The sequence below is a fragment of the Macaca fascicularis genome, chromosome 6 (assembly GCF_037993035.2).
Source record: "Macaca fascicularis isolate 582-1 chromosome 6, T2T-MFA8v1.1".
NCBI classification, from domain to species: domain Eukaryota; kingdom Metazoa; phylum Chordata; class Mammalia; order Primates; family Cercopithecidae; genus Macaca; species Macaca fascicularis.
In genome coordinates, this window is record NC_088380.1 from 174,607,961 (window position 1) to 174,625,006 (window position 17,046).

Sequence of the window (17,046 nt, forward strand, 5' to 3'; positions counted from 1 at the left end):
TAACATAAAGTATACTTATCTAAAGCCATCACACGTGGTAACCCAGGATTTCTCAACCTCAATACTATCAATATTTGGGGCTGGATAATTCTTTGTTGTGGGAAATTGTCCTGTACATTATAGGATGTTTAGCAGCACCCCTGTCCCTACCCACCAGATGCCAGTAGCACCCCAACCAAAAAGTTCCCAGACATTGCCAAATGTCTCCTGGGGAGCAGGATTGCCCCCATGGATAATGACTGAGCTAGTCTAACATTAGCACTAAATATTAGCAGCCTGCTATCAGAAATATAGAAGGTAGGTAGGTAGATTTATGTAAATACATAATATTATGTAAATATAAAATATAAATATAGGTAAAATATAAATACATAATATATATCTGTATTTCAATTTTAAGATGCTGACCAGGTGTGATGGCTTATGTCTGTAATCTTAGCACTTTGGGAGGCTGAGGTGGGCGGATCACCTGAGGTTAGGAGTTCAAGACCAGCCTGGCCAACACGCTGAAACCCTGTCTCTACTAAAAAATACAAATATTAGCCGGGCGTAATGGTGTGTGCCTGTAATCCCAGCTACTCAGGAGGCTGGGGCATGAGAATCACTTGAACCCATGAGGTGGAAATTGCAGTAGCCAAGATTGCACCACTGAACTCCAGCCTGAGTGACAGAGAGTGAGATTCTGTCTCAAAAAAAAAAAAAAGAAAAAAATTCAGATGCTGTATTTGTTAGGGTTCATTTCGCAGTCTGCAATAATGATCGATACTACAGTCTCCCTACCTATGGTTTAGTCATGTATACACAGCAGGTGCTTGTGAACCAGCTGGAACCAGTAAGCTAAAAGTCTCATTAGCTCCATCTGGGTCCCTTGTCTCTACTCTCTGTCCAACACTGTTCTATGGGCTCTACATATAACATCTCCACCCTTCACAACAACATGTAGAGTAGGTGTTAATATCATCAGAGAGGCTCAGAGAGGTGAACTGAGTTGCTCAGACTCCCAAGTAATAGAGTAAGTGGAAGGGCTCAGTCTGCCGGACTCTGAAGTCTGTGCTCTCTCCATTCCTCCCTTGGGTTTTGGAGGAAGAAAACTGGATGGGCTACAAAGTTGGGGATGAATTACACAGCACAGAGACAGAAAAAAGGCAGGTATGAAGGGAGAAATAAACATTTGTAAAAGACAATTAGGTATTACATCTGTTGGAGCCCAGGGTTTCATTTGGAGCAGGGTACAAAATGAGAATGGGTTGGGTTTGCTTGATGAAACCAACTCACGGGTGAACTTGAGTGTAAGGCGGCTCTAGGTTAAGGAATAGCCCATTGTAGTTTATGGCAATACACAAACCTGAGTTCGAATCTTGGTTCTTACCTTTGGGTATGTTATTCATGCCCCGGAGTCTCTATACTTGTTGAACAACTGACAATGTGGGTGGTAAGTGTGGAAGGGGCGTAAGCAAAATCACTGAGGCTGGTGTTCAGCACATCAAATAGGCTGAACAGATAAATGTACTGTGGCTTAACCCACCTTTCCAGTGGTGGTGAATGCGATGAGCTGGAGACAGAGAGTCTAGCCGGCATTGTTATCAGGGCAGCTTGCAGCTTCTGCAGTAGTAGGCCTGGCTGCCATGCCCCAGTGCTCCCTCGAAGCCCATGGTGAAGCCTTGGTGAAGAATATCTTGTCACATAGCCCTCTGAAAGCTGCACATGCAGAACTACGCAGACCTTGAAAAACCTGATGCACTTTCCTGAAAAATATTCTTATGGGTCTTAATGGCAAGGAGAACCACATTTTAAAAAATCATTAAATGCAAACAAAAGCAATATCTCAGGTATTGAAAATATTTTTATTTGCATAGAAATAACGTAAACTTTTCTCACTTTTTGACCCCTTCAAACATAGGGGCTTCACAAACCCCAAAGAGTTAGAGAAAAGTAGATACTTTAGTCAAGCATCTGAATAAATAGCAGGTATTAAGAAATATCATTAGGACAACTGTTTAAATCCTCTTGCTTAAATGTAAGTCCTTTTGCAGTACTCAACTTTAACACAAAAACCATGTTTTTACTAAGTTCTTGAAGTCACAGAGGATTTTTAAGTTTTGACTCAAGTTCTTTATTCTCTCCTTACAAATTATTTTTTTCTGTGTGAGTGGGGCACCATGGTTATTTCCAGGAAGAACCTTGTTTCTGCCCAGGATTAATTACCTCCTCTGGGATGACTTCTATTGTGCATTCCAGAAAAGGACTCATGAGTTTGGGATTCACATCTTATTCATTTGTTAGCATTTTTGTCTAATGTGGAACATAGTCAAATGGACTACTCAAGGCTTGCGCTTTGGAGTCAGATGACCTGGGTTCAAATCCCAGCTGTGCTGCCTGCTAACAGCATGATGTTAGGAAAGTCGGTTTAACTAAGCCTCAGTGTCCTTACCTGTAAATGGGGAAGATAATCTTACTACGTTCAAAGGAAAGTAATGAATGTAAAAGAATGTATATATATGTATATGTGTAGAATACTTAGTACTTAGCTCAGTTCTTAGAGTAAAGCAAGATCATATATATATATATAAGTGGTAATGAGGTCATTGAACTTATTATTTTGGATACAATTATTCCTAGTACCTTTTTTGTTACTGTTATCTGAGCATGTCTCTTTGCTTCATCAAATATCCTGACATCTCATCACTACATAAATCAATTATGCATTGCCTACACAGAACATTCTAATGTCTGCTTGCCATTAATCTGTTGAATAAAAAAGAACCCATTGTTTTAAGTGAATTTTGGGAATTGATCTGCAACATGCCCTCTGTCGTAAATTAGTGAATATATTAAAAAGGGTTGGGCAGAGCAGCAATTTCACTAATAATATTTACTGCTTTGGAGATGGAGAGGAGAATGGTAGTCCTTTGGTCTTGGGGAACTAAGTCAGGATCCAAATTAACTTAAAGAGGAAAATGGTTCTGTAATTAAGACAATGGGAGTTAGAGCACTATGGTTTCAACCACAGGTTGTGTAGGATAAAGTTTTCAGGTATAACTGAAATGGGTGATGAGTGAGGACCTGGAGCATGGTTGTCAAATAAGCACTGTGATCTGCTACCTCTCCCCACTCTGCGTCCATGAAATTTCTAATTGATGATTTCACTGTTTCCCACTGAATCCAGGACATCCTCACAGTCCTTCTCAACACAACATTCCACATAGCCACTACCAATCTATCAGAGTTAGCACAAAACCGGCTATCGGTACGTTAATCAGAAAAAAAAAAAAAAAAATCATGAGTTCAAACTATCACTAAATTGTATTCATTTGGAAATGGATAAATTAGAAAAAGTTGGATTAGTCCCCATGTTTAAGGTCATGGTTGATCCAATCACACAGATAATTAGTTTGACTTTGATTTACATGGGGATCTTGGAAAACACGTACACACACACCCACACATACACAAGACCATATGAGTTTAATGAAAGACATATTGCTGCCTTTGCCTGTTTCCTTTTGTTTTTTAACAGATCAGTTGAACCTGGTTTTCTGTGCATTTGCTGGAGACTATACTCATTCAAAATGGAACTTTCAACATAGTTGGAGAGTCAAGGGGCTTCTGTAGTACATAGAGTGGGAACCAGGTGAATGCCTATCACCTGGTTACCTGCCCATGCCACACTAAGCATTTCTGTAAGAAATCATGATTTATAAAGTGAGCCTGTAGAAGTTTCAGTTTCCTCCCCGTACTTTGGAACCTGTTTGTGTCTGTACAGATGGTCTCTGTCAGTTGGAATAGTCGGGGGGAGAAATGTAGCATAAGTGAACAAAACTAGCAAATGACATAGCAGACAGAAAACAGTATACCAGGACTGGCGTGGTAGTTCACACCTGTAATCCTAGCACTTTCAGAGGCTGAGTCAGGTGGATGCTTGAGCTCAGGAGTTCAAGACCAGCCTGGGCAGCATAGTGAAACTCCTTCTATACAAAAAATACAAAAATTAGACAGGCATAGTGGCTTGCATCTGTAATCCCAGCTACTTGTAGGGACTGAGGTGGGAGGATCACTTGAGTCCAGGAGGCAGAGGTTGCAGTGAGGCAAGATCACGCCACTGCACTCCAGCGTGGGCAACAAGCAAGACCATGTTGAAAGAAAGAAAAAGAAAGGAAGAGAAAGAAAGAAAGAAAGAAAGAAAGAAAGAAAGAAAGAAAGAGAGAGAGAGAGAGAGAGAGAGGAAGGAAGGAAGGAAGGAAGGAAGGAAGGAAGGAAGGAAGGAAGGAAGGAAGGAAGGAAGGAAGGAAGGAAGGAAGGAAAGAGAGAGAGAGAAAGAAAGAAAAGAAAGAAAGCGAGAAAACAGCATACCATTTGCTGGGGGCAGAGCTAGGGACTGAGAAATTTCCCAAGTAATGGTAGGTACCAGCAAGCAGAGTTGAAGGAGCTCCCAAAACATGGGCTTAACGTGGGCAGAAAAATAACAGGAATCAGACAATTCTGTGATGTGTATTCTCAATACACTGTAGTAACCCCAATGCTTTCATTGTGTTATGACTGCTCTTCTATTGTCTGTATTTGTATAAATTAAAAAGCAGCTCTGTCTGTACTATATGAAACAAATTCATGCTGAACAAAATTTCAAAAAGTTCATGTAAAGAATGATTTCACACAACTATCATATCAGGCTCCTGGAAAATTGCACTTGAACTTCAGTTCCACCTCAGTCACTCAAAGGAATTTAAAAATTGGCTTCCAGCCATCCTTGTTCTTCAACATGCAGTTTCAGATATGCCTCAATAACACAAACTTTAAAGCCTATTGATTGTGAGTTAAAATCTGTTCCTACCAGAGCCTCGCTGCTAAGTGGACGTCAACACCAACTTCACAGTGCCTTGGTTAGGATTCCTCTGAGTTCAGGAGCCTTGAAGAAGGCAGAGGGTAACACTGCTATAAAGGAGCTGCTTTGAACTTTATAACAAAATGACAAGAAAAACTTTGAACTCTGTTGGATGATAGGTGCTGTAAATGGTTATTCAAAGAAATGTTTCTTATTTGAAATTGGAAGAGTCCCTTGGGATTGGGAGATGGGAACCCGGAAACATGATCTGCCGTAAATCACTCTCCTTCTTTTATGTCACTTCTTCCCTTTTTTCTCACCATGCTGCTGTGTGGGCAAGCATCACGTAGAGTGGTTAGAGGGTGAACTTTGAAATAGTTAGACACAAGTTTGCATCCTGGCCTCTGCTGCTTAACTAGCTGTGCAGTTTAACCTCTCTGTGTCTCAGTTTCCTCATGTATAAAATGGGAATGTGTTATTTCATGTTATGGGACTATATAATAATTCTAACCTCAAGGATTGTTTTGAGGATTAAATGAGATAATACATATAAAGGAACTAGCACAGTAAGTGGCAGATAGTTATTGTGTAAGAAACATCAGCAGTTAAATTATTAATGATAATGATAGTTATTTTGCTTAGAAGGAGACCTGGGGTGGGTGATGTATTGATTAAACATTAGCATTGATTCTGATGAAACTCCAATGTATTCAGTCTACATTTCCAGAACACCCAGCAAGAAAGTCATGCTTTATATGAATCCCAAACAGCCACGAAAGAAGGGAGTTTTTCAAGTCAAACTCCATTTATCAACTGATCAATTTCAGGAATGATTTGTCTCCATTTTTATTCTGTTACTGTGCAGGAGTCCTTAACATTTAAGTTTTAAGGGTATCTCATCTCCTATTACTGCCACCCCCATCCTCAAAAGGGTAATGGGCCTTGGGTTTGATGCCTCTGGTGCGATTCATCCTGTTTTCTCTCCCCAGAAGTCACTTTTTTCCTCTTTGGACGTTTGCTCAGGCATCACTTTTCCCAGGAATCCTTATTTGACTCTACACTCCCACTCCTACCTGGCCAGGCTGAAACAAGTGTCCCTTTTCTCTGCCCCCACAGTACCATGTCATTACATGCCACTATTCTGCTTTTTATCATGTGGCACTGAAATGACATATTTACCTGTCTGTCTCCCACTAGACTATCAGCTCTCTGAGGGCAGGGTTGGTGTATTACTTATTTTTGTATCCTCAAGGTCTAGCAAAATGCACATACATTTTATTGAACCAAATGAACCCATAAATAGCATTAAATGTACCGAATAACAAATCAGAAAATACAATTATAAAAGTGACAATAAAAATTGACATTCATTTGAGGTGTCTGCCAATGTCGCTACATCAGCAGTACATCTAAAACCAGGAACACACAATTCTTCTGTCTCAGATACTTCTTACCTGAGTTGCGACACTCACCTGGTCCTCAAGTTTGCTTTCTCAATGTTCTGTCCTTCCTTCCACACCCCCAGATTTAGGACATATGCCATGGGCTGCTTCTCTTGGCTCATTTTCCTGAACTTCCCAAATGAGCAAACCAGCAGGCAAGCAACTGCAAAGACCCCAAGATGGAAGGATGAAGCAGGCAAAAGTGTAGGTGGTGATTGTCCTCACCTAGCAATTTGGCTGCCAGGAGCTCCCCTACCATGTGAAAGAGAGGATGCAGCAGCCTGTGTGTGGGAGGACAATTTCTTGACCCAAGGGTAGCTCCATGTCACTGAGCACCTGCTGCTGGACTGGCTGCTCCTCCTCAAGGCTAGAGAGTCTGTGCTTTTCTTTGTCCGAAAACCATAGTCATGGTGTTCCAAAAACCACATAATGAAGAGAGTGGGGGTATTGGTCACCTCTTTGGGATGCCAATGCATCACCCTTTCCACCAATCTTCCACTTCTACCTCAAACTAATGAGTCTGGTTTTAGAGTATCTCATTTTTGTTCATTCATTCAGCAGATGCTATTCTTTAGGAAGACATTGGAGATGCAGGGGGTGAATAAAATAAACAAGATGCCTGCATTCAAGGAGCAGTAAGGGCTATGAAGAAATGTAAGCGGAGTAGTTGCCTAGAGCAGGTAGATGGGCAAATTTCAAGGAGACAAACATGGAAGGGTTGATTGAAGAGAAGAAGTCAGACTGTGAATGTTGGCAAGGTGTTGGGGTGGGGGGTTGGGGGTGGTGTCCTGCATAGAGGGGACAGGAAGTGTGAAGACTCTAAAGGTGGAATGGCTTGGTGTGTTCAAGCAACAGAAATAAAGATGACCATATTGGCTAGAGACTAAGGGGCCATGTGGAGAGTCGTAAGGGTTACTATGGGAGTGAGGTGGGAGAGGCAGCTATGGGCTGGAGTGCTCAAGACAGGTAGGTCATCATGAGGAGTTTGGGTTTCTTTCTGCAAGTAATGGGAAGTCATTGGAGGGTGCTAAGCGGGCAAGTGATACAATCTGATTCCTCACCTTAAAATTTCATTCTGGCTGCTGCGGAGATAGGATTGGGACAATGGGGAGTAGGTGGTAGCTCAGAGAGAGATAATGAGGACTTAGATTAGGACTGTAGCAGAGACGATAAAAGAAACTGGATGGTTTCTGGACTGATTCCATTTCAGCTGTGTACATGGATATTTCTGCTCATGTCCTTTTTCTGAAATATGCAACTACCTAAAATATGAATTTAGGAGAAACATCAAACCCTCTTTAAAAAAAGCACATCTGGAGCATTTCTTTTTTTTTTTTTTTTTTTTTTTAATATTTGTATTGTGAGCTGGTTTCAATGTAACTTTCTTGGGATGCTCTCATGACACTCATTGCTGATCTTTGACCCCTCTGTCCTCTTTCCCAGGTCGTCCCATTCCACCTACATCCTCGCCTAGTCTCCTCCCATCTGCTCAGCTGCCTAGCTCCCATAATCCTCCACCAGTTAGCTGCCAGATGCCATTGCTAGACAGCAACACCTCCCATCAAATCATGGACACCAACCCTGATGAGGAATTCTCCCCCAATTCATACCTGCTCAGAGCATGCTCAGGGCCCCAGCAAGCCTCCAGCAGTGGTAAGGAAACTCTGTGGTGTCTGAATGTGTGGTGTTTTGTGAGTGACATTCTTGATTCTCCAGCAAAATGACAACGCTGAAACAAGGGCTGGGGGAAGGTGGTGTGGGGAGCATCAAGGTGAAATGCATTTGTTGTTTTATGGCATGGTATTTTCAAGATACAATTGTAGAAGGTCAAAGTTATTGAAGAGGTTTTGCTTATCATAACAGGGTTTGGGCCTCCTTCAGTGGAAGGCATTTCCCCATTGCTGCATGTGTGAGCATGCTGGTCTCAAAGGTGAAGCACAGAGAGACACCGGCACAATGAATTTTGTATTACTACAATACTGGGCATAGCTGAGTGACCTTAGACACCCTCACATGCCCAATTTTTGTGTATCTCAGATCCCCTGGATTTTTTTGTTTGTTTTGGTTTTTGGTTTTTTGATGTTGTTGTTGTTTGTTTGTTTTGGCTTTTAACTTCTAGTCCTTGCTTATTTCGATGATTTTGAAATTACAATGTGTTCCCTTGACATCAATACTGAATGTCTTGCCAAGTCTGAAGTGTTTGGGGGCGGGGGGCGGTGACCTCTCCTGTAACCCTTTACTTGTGACCTCACTTGAATTTAACAAGTTGATGGTGTGGTACTATGATAAATACTGCCTCTAAATCCATAGTTCTTATTTTGATTTTCTCATTCACAGAACAAACAGACTGGACCCAAGGTCCTGTCCCACTTTTGAAGATTTTGTGGCCACTGTCTTAGCTCCCAATCTCTGAATCTTGGGTGGAATTGCCCTGGACCCAGAAATAATCATGACTTATTTTGATTTCTCCTGTTGGTGTTATGTTCACGTGAACATCTGAACGTAGGAATGGGCAATAACTGGAGTTTAAGTATCCATGGCCCAAGGAGAGACATTTGCAAAAATTAATTGCTCCTGACCTACAGGGTTGGGAGTTATCTTCTGAACTGGCCACTCATGAGGTTCATTAGCATATCCCATCCAAAGCAACACAGAGCTTTCCATGCCGAGAGTGGGTCTTGATGAGATTGTGTTTAGGCTCCATCCAGGAGTATATGCCACCCACCACTGGGCCCAACCTCTACAATTAGAGAGGACCTCCCAAATACATTTAAGATGACTCATTCTGGAAATGGAATGATGGACTGCTACTTAGGATGGCCCATGCCCTTCTTCATAGCCAGGCCTGATATATTTAGTAAACTCATATTCTTTTTCAAAAAAAATTACCTAATCAAATCTCTCATCAAATGAGCAATCCATTGTTGATATTATGAAGGCCTTTAATCTACCATAAATCTTTATTAGAACTCATCAGAGCTTCTAGTTTGAGAGAAATGTGATTATGGCACTCTTAAAATGACATTACATCATTGGGGTGATTGGTTTATCATTTGGAGAAGAGACATCAATCATAACTAGCATAACCACACAGTAAATGAATTCAACCTTTCTACCGTGGAACAATGACACTGTAATTGCTCAAAATCAGGCTTAAAATGAAATCGGAAAATGCTCTTTCTTCAAATATGATGTTAACTTAATGGAATATATTATGAAAAATCATGTTTGAGGAAATTCTATATAATTAAAAATATGTGGAAATATATTCCCTTTTTACTTTCATCAGAACCTGATTTTAGCTACCGAGCCCTTTTTTTGCTGCAGAGATTATGTTGCATTTAATTGAACTACCTTCACTTATGTTTTGCTGCTTTTTATTTCATACTATGTAATCGTGATGAATATTGTATTATGAAGGACAAGAGGCTTTTGAAATGAGGTGCACCTGCTGATAGCTTTTTAAAAACAGACAATTATTAGGGATAAAATGAGCTTTTAAAAACTATATCCTTTTATGCATATATGGATACCCAGGCAATGATGATTTCCATAAGAGAGGTCAGTTCATATCTTGAGGCCATCTGGAATGTTTTCTTAGCAATAATGCAGTGAGTGATTTCCTTTCTTTTGGACAGTGTATCAGATTGAAACTTGTTGATAGGATATTTATGTCAGCTTTATGCCTAATCAAGACCTCATTTTGGTGGACACAACAGATCTGTGTGTTCAGAGTCAAACTTACCCATTTTTCATCACTCACACCAATTTGTTCAGCTCACTTAAGACTGATAGCGATTTAAGCTTCAGTAACAGGAGAAAATACCACAGAAAATTTAAGGGTCCATTTTCATCCCAAACAGGAGCTGTGCTGATATGATTTCTTCAACTGAGGGGATGAAGACCCAATTGTGCAATACCCTTGTTTTCAGCAGGTACTTATCATCAGAGAGTTTGTTAAAGCTCCAGTCAACAGGCAGTCATTTGAAATTCTGGACTCTGGCTTAGCTAAAATGAGAGCAAATCAAGTTCGAGTGTGCGTGTGCTCACATCTGTGTGTGTGTGTGTGTGTGTGTGTTTCTTGTGGAATGGATTTAAGGGCAAATTGGGGATTCTATCAAGATCTGAATGCAGTTGCCATGAATTTAAATTTGATATAAAGGATTGAAAATAGAGTTTGACACGGAAGATGCAAAGTGCAGAGCTATGTCTGAATGTTTTGAATTGAGTCTGATGAAAGGGGCTGAATTTTTCAGGAGGTGTCACAGCACAAACAAAGTGGCCGTGTGTTTGGGTGTGTTGTGTTTAGTTGGTTAATTACACAGAATTTTTTTAATTTGTCTCTTGGCAATGACCCTGTGTTCTGAGAATCTGGTACTACTTCGGTCTGTGTCTCTTTCTTAGGTGAAATAAAACACTTTCCAACACATCAGCCGATATACGACAGTAAAACATTATTTCCTGCTCTCCTCTTATAGTTGCTGTTATTATTTGATGTCGGTGAAGCCCATCATTAGGAGGGTCACAGTACACAGTTCCTGCCCACGGAGCACCTGCTCTTTAGAAACAAACGGGACATAAACTACAGGAACTAAAATGTTTTTCCCCAACATGAAAAACTCCTCAAAGCAACAACAAAGCTTCATCTTTATGGCTTGAGTGTCATTATTTTCTATGACAGCAGTGCATTCTTTACTGGACGGTACTCAAACCTTGCCACCTTTGGAGCCAAATTGCTCTAACCCTCAATCTATGCCAATCAAGCAGATACCCAGGTACAGTTAGTGAGATGTTTATAGGAGTGATGTTTCTCTCCCCCTTAAGCATTTTCTTTCAGATAGCTGAGCTCCAGCGAGTGGCTCATTCTGTGTTCTGACCTTCTGCCAGAGCAGGTTACTCCAGAGATGTTTCTTGTATACAGAAGCATAATTTCAAATCCTATGAAACAACTCATCTGGAAAAAAAAAAAAATCTAGATCCCAGCAGCAGCATAATGGAGGCTCCTGCAGATGGAAGAATGAGACTACCTTCCAAATCAGAATAGGGTTTGCAGTTTGCTCTCAGCATATGATGCAGAAAATATACAAGCAACCACATTATCTTCTAAAAGCACTGGCTTTCCTCTACCTGTGAAACTGAATTTTAGTTTTCTTTAAAGTTTAAATAAAGGGGCTTTGAACACTCATGAGTAGCATCAGACTATACACATAAGAAATGTAGTAACCAAGATGCCCTAGTCAGGACATTTTGGTAGAGCTTATTTGGCAAAAGAGCTGTCCCAATCAGAGAGTCTCTGTTTGTAACTGAGCACACGAAGGGTGCCTTGACCCTTTTTAAAAGAGCAATGTCTTCGTTAATTCTAAATGAAAATAGAATATCAAAATCAGCAGGCTTTGGGGTTGCCTAAGATCAATAAGTTGCCTGTCTAATTTATCATGCATCATAAAACAAATGAGATTCATTCATTCATTCATTCATTCCTTTTTTGCACCTCCCTCATATGTAACAGCTTATAACAATTGTTACTTTTTTTCTGAGACAAAGTCTTGTTGATCCAGGCTGGAGTACGATGGCGTAACCTTGGCTCACTGCAACCTCTGCCTCCCAGGTTCAAGTGATTCTCATGCCTCAGTCTCCCTAGATGCTGGGATTACAGGTGCACACCACTATACCCGGCTAATTTTTGTATTTTTAGTAGAAATGGGTTTTCACTGTGTTGGCCAAGCTGCTCTCGAACTCCTGGCCTCAAATGACCCACCCACCTCCACCTCCCAAAGTGCTAGGATCATTGGTATGAGCTACCACGCCCAGCCAACAATTGGTTTAAAAAAATTAAGCTATAATTAGATGATACAATAAAGGTAAAGGAAAAATTTAGGGGGGAAGATATACATATATGCTCAAATGTATAAAGTCCTATTCCATTATTTAAGATAGAGAACTTGATTTTAAGCTTCCTAGCAACCAAAGCAAAAAGGGAAGCATGGGGAAAAGAAGATGCATAACACCCCATGAGATAAAAGCAAATCAGTCATTTCAGGGAAATTCTGTGAATCCTCACAATGAGGCCAGAAAGAAGTTGGTCATAAAGGAGCTCATGTGTGTATCCAGATGACTGGATTCTTAGTAACATCATATAATACATATGCTAATTTTCTGTCAAAATTCCTTGTAACCTCCCTCTAAATAAGACATAGAGCACACTTTCCACGTGAAAACAATTCTACAAATGTCCAATATTTGCACAGTCCAAGGGCAAAACTTGATCGATAGACAAACCTTAGTTCTACTAAAGGACCATGTAAATTTCATGCCCTATAGGCAACAGACCTTAAATATCATTGCTCATAACTGAAGTTTTATGGGAATTAGCAGACTTTGAGGTTAAAATCACCATTCAGGACCCGAAAAGCAGATGTTCTGTGTTAATAGATCTGTCCTGACAGCCACTTGGAGGTTAGAATTGATACCCTCTCATGAAAACTTCAGGACAGCCTCACTCATCTGGTCCCAAAGATCCATCCATGGGGCTGGATTTGGGATGAGGAAGAAGTCAATATTTTTAACTTAATGAAACTTCTTCTCCTTACATATCTTAGGTTTTAGAAAGAAATTTTTTTCTGAGATGTTGTAAATTTTCTTGCCTCCCTAAGCAGATTATGCCCATTGTAATTTAATTTAATTTAGGATTCCCTGAATAGCTCACAGCAGTTCTTATGCACATTGATGATTGTATGGTGCTGATAATACTATCTTGCTTTTTTTTACAAAAGTCATTGTACATCCTGTGGTTGTTTATCCCACTTCTCCTAATGTTCTGCATTTTAACTGCTTATTGTGCTCTTTATCAGCTTTTCTTCCTCCTCCCAGCATCACTTTATTCTTCAGGGACCTCCACTGCAGTTTCCCTGGTGACAGATTCATAGTAGACACTCACTAAGTATTTGTTAAATAAATGAATGAGTGTCTATAGTAACCACCTTTAGTTTTCACTCTTGATTTTGGGGTCAGGATATCAAGTGCAAACATCATTCACTTTCCCATGTTGGATCTGTACTGTGCATGAGCCACTTGGACTCCAGGTTCTTCCCCAAGTCCCTTGGATGTCTGGTTCAGACATTCAGAACTATCTGTGGCTCCTTCCTGGCATCCAGGCAGAGGTCTGGTTCCAGCTGCCTCTCCTCTGGGTGGGTACTAGGCCCACTGGGTAGTACAGGCTAAGTCCAGCATGTTATCTTTTCTGTAGAGGTCACAGAAACAGCCATCTCTCTTGCCCCAAATGCAGAACCACAAAGGACTTGGGCTTTCAGCTCATGGACCTTTTTCTCCCTCAACACTAGTTAGTATGCTAAGTACTTAATATGACTTTCTTCATGTACTTGTATTTGGTGCCCCCCACCTCCCAATGCATCAAGGATTATCATCATACCCATTTTATAGATGACAAAACCATGTCACAAAGAGGTTAAGTAATGTACCAAAGTCATAAAGCTGGAAAGTGAAGGATTTCGGCTTCAACCTTAACCTTCCTAATTGCAGAGACTTTTCTCCTCACTCCTCTGTTAAATGTTAACCTCAGAATATTTGTTTGGCTGATTGAGATATACAACAGACAGTGAAAGCATTGTATTAAAGGGCACGGGTTACAATTTTTTAAAGATTTCTTAAAACTAAATACGGCATCACAAAATACCCTTCACGCCCACTGTTTGGCAAACACACATATCCCCAGACACTTTCCCTGGAGATTCTGATTCCCTAAGCTCAGGAGGGGCTAAGGAACTCTGCATTTACCATTCCTTTCAGGTGAAGCCTGTGCTCTGACAAGTCTTGGAACCATTAATGTAGTGGGGAAGCTCTAAAATGAAAGTTGGAGAACTTGAGTTTTCTTCACACTGCTCCTGATTCACAGCATGATTTTTGTCAGGTCATTCAATCATTGTGTTAGTCTGTTCTCACATTGCTATGAAGAAACACCCGACACTGGGCAATTTATAAAGGAAAGAGATTTAATTGACTCACAGTTCTGCATGGCTGGGAAGGCCTAAGGAAATGTACAATCATGGCAGAAGGTGAAGGGGAAGAATGGCACCTTCTTCACAAAGCAGCAGGAAGGAGAAGTGCAAACAGGGGTAATGCCAGATGCCTATGAAAGCATCAGATCTTGTGAGACTCACTCACTATCAAGAGAACAGCATGGAAGAAACTGCCCCATGATCCAATTACCTCCGCCTGGTACCACCCTTGACATGTGGGGATTATGAGAATTACAATTCAAGATGAGATTTTGAGTGGGAACACAGCCAAACCATATTAATCATCATGAACCTCAGTTTCCCTATCTGATTAGATTGAGCATTGACTTAAAAGGCCTCTTGTTCTAGTATTCTGTGTCTGTAAGCTCCTTGTATCTGGCTGGACCAAGCTGTCCCAATGTTAGAGACTCCCCAACTCTTCCTCTGTATAGTGTGGATTTCGTCCCAATATCTGGGACATTGTCAAAACTAAGGCCTACACAGTCATGCAAAACAGATCCTTGTAACTTACATGCAAAAGTTGACAAGAGTGGTTTTGGGATGTTACAACACTTGGCTGAAAATGTTGATGGCAATCCCATCAAGGAGAGAAAGTACAGCTCCACCAACACAAACCTGGGCTCCCAAAGACCCTCACCCTGGCCTCCTAAACAAGGTCTCCCACCCCAATAATTGGGAACAAATAGTCCTCAGGACTCTCTCGGCATTGTTAACTTGCCTAGCAATGTAGCAAATAGAGATTAGACTTTTCCTTCTTTTCCTTTGTGCCTTCTTGAAACAGAAAAACACTACACATGAGCACGTGCACACACACACACACACACACACACGTATATGTGTAGTTTGTAGGTCCAGCAATTTCCAGCCCAACTAGAGTCAGGACCACTCTTCTGCACCGTGGTGCAAATGAGCACACAATCAAGATGGACAGGTAATTCCTTTAGAGATGCACAGCATGGAAGTGACGGACAGCAGAGAACTGCTCTTTCTCAGCAAATAATCTTGATATTGACAAAATTCTCAGGGTCGATAGGCATTGTGTACATTCTACCTCGCCATTTCTGTCCCTGGCTGCTTGGTACATACAAAAAGATATCCTAGGCAAGCCCAGAGACTGGGAACTACAACTGATATCTTAACAGTTCCTGCCCTAGTAATTTTTACCCGGAACTTCAGCTTCTCCCAAATTCTCTTAAAGAGTAGATTCAATTCTAACTAGCTTCCTGCATAATATTCAATAGTCATTTTTAAAAGTGTCCCCAGTCCCTTGTTAGAGATGTCTCAATTCTTGAGTTGAATCAAAGGATTTCATTATTTTACCAGTGGGCAGTTTCAACAGAAATTGTAGCCCCAGCCCTGGGTACATCTCTTAGACCCATATCCGAAATAATCATGAAGAGTGTGGACTCTGACATCCACACTACATAGATTCAAATCATAGGTCAGCCACTTTGTAACACTATAATCTTGAGCAACTTACTTAATCTATACCTCAGTATTTTTATCTGTAAAACAATAATAAGTGTCTACTAGTTCTAAAGCTGTTATAAATATTTAAATGATATTCTGATACATCTAAACACTGTTAAAAGAGGCTGAGACAATTGAAGCAATGGTTGGGTTTGAGAGTACTTGCTTTCTAATTTAACAAACAATGTTCTATTGTGGGCAAATATATATAACATGAAATTACCATTTACACTATTTTTAAGTGTACAGTTCTATGGCTTTAAGTATGTTCGCAGTTATGCAACCATCACAACCATCCATCTCTAAAACATATTCATCTTCCTCAACAGAAACTCTATACCCATTAAACACTAACTCCCTTTCCCTCAGCCCCTGGCAATCACTATTTTATTTCTGTCTCTATGAATTTGTGTCTAAGTACCGCATATCAATGAAATTACACAGTATTTGTCCTTTTGTGATGGACTTATTTCACTTAGCATAATGTCTTCAAGTTTCATCCATGTTGTAGCATGTAATTCTACAGGATAGAATTTTCTTCCTTTTAAAGCTGAAAACTATTCCATTTTCCCTATATACCACATTTTGTTTATTCACTCCTCGCTTACTAGACACTTGGGTGGTTTCTACCTTTTGTTTATTGTGAATAATGCTGCTAGGAATATTGGTGTACAAATAATTGAGCATCTGCTTTGACCTCTTTTGGATGTGTCACCAAAAGTGGAATCACTGAATCATACAGTAATTCTATACTTAATTTTTTAAAGATTTAACATGCTGTTTTGTACAGTGTCTGCACCACTGTACATTCCCACCAGCAATACACAAGGGCTCCAATCTCTCTACATCCTCTCCAATACTTGTTACCTTCTGTGTTTTTGATAACAGCTATCCTATTGGTGTGAAATGGAATTTCTTCATGGTTTTAATTTGCATTTCTCTAATGATTAGTTCTTTTCATGTGCTTATTGCCTGTTTTTATATCTTCTTTGAAGAAATGTCTATTCAAGTCCTTTGCCTAATTTTTAAACAGATCATTTGTTTTTTGTTGATATTGTTGAGTTGTAGGAGTTCTTTATATATTCTGGATACCAATTGCTTATCAGATAGGTGATTTGCAAATATTTTATCCTATGCCATAGGTTATCTTTTCATTCTTTGATGGTGTCCTTTGATGTGTGAGGGTTTTTAATCTTGGTGTGGTCCAACATATCTATTTTTACTTTTGTTGTCTATGCTTTTGGTGTCATGCAACAAATACTGTTAAAGGCTTATTCTA

At 40.2% G+C, this 17,046-nt stretch overlaps 1 protein-coding gene across 14 annotated transcripts in view; it reads left to right on the plus strand.

Moving 5' to 3' along the window:
* TENM2 (teneurin transmembrane protein 2) overlaps positions 1–17,046 on the plus strand; it is a 1,286,794-nt gene that overhangs the window by 889,158 nt on the left and 380,590 nt on the right. For 13 of the 14 annotated variants that reach the window (XM_045395034.3, XM_045395036.3, XM_005558468.5 and 10 more), the window contains one exon: positions 7,705–7,914. The exons of the other annotated variant lie outside the window; for it this stretch is intronic. In XM_045395034.3, the coding sequence (XP_045250969.1) occupies positions 7,705–7,914 (210 nt within the window). The remainder of the gene's footprint in view (positions 1–7,704; positions 7,915–17,046) is intronic. 14 annotated transcript variants of the gene reach the window in all.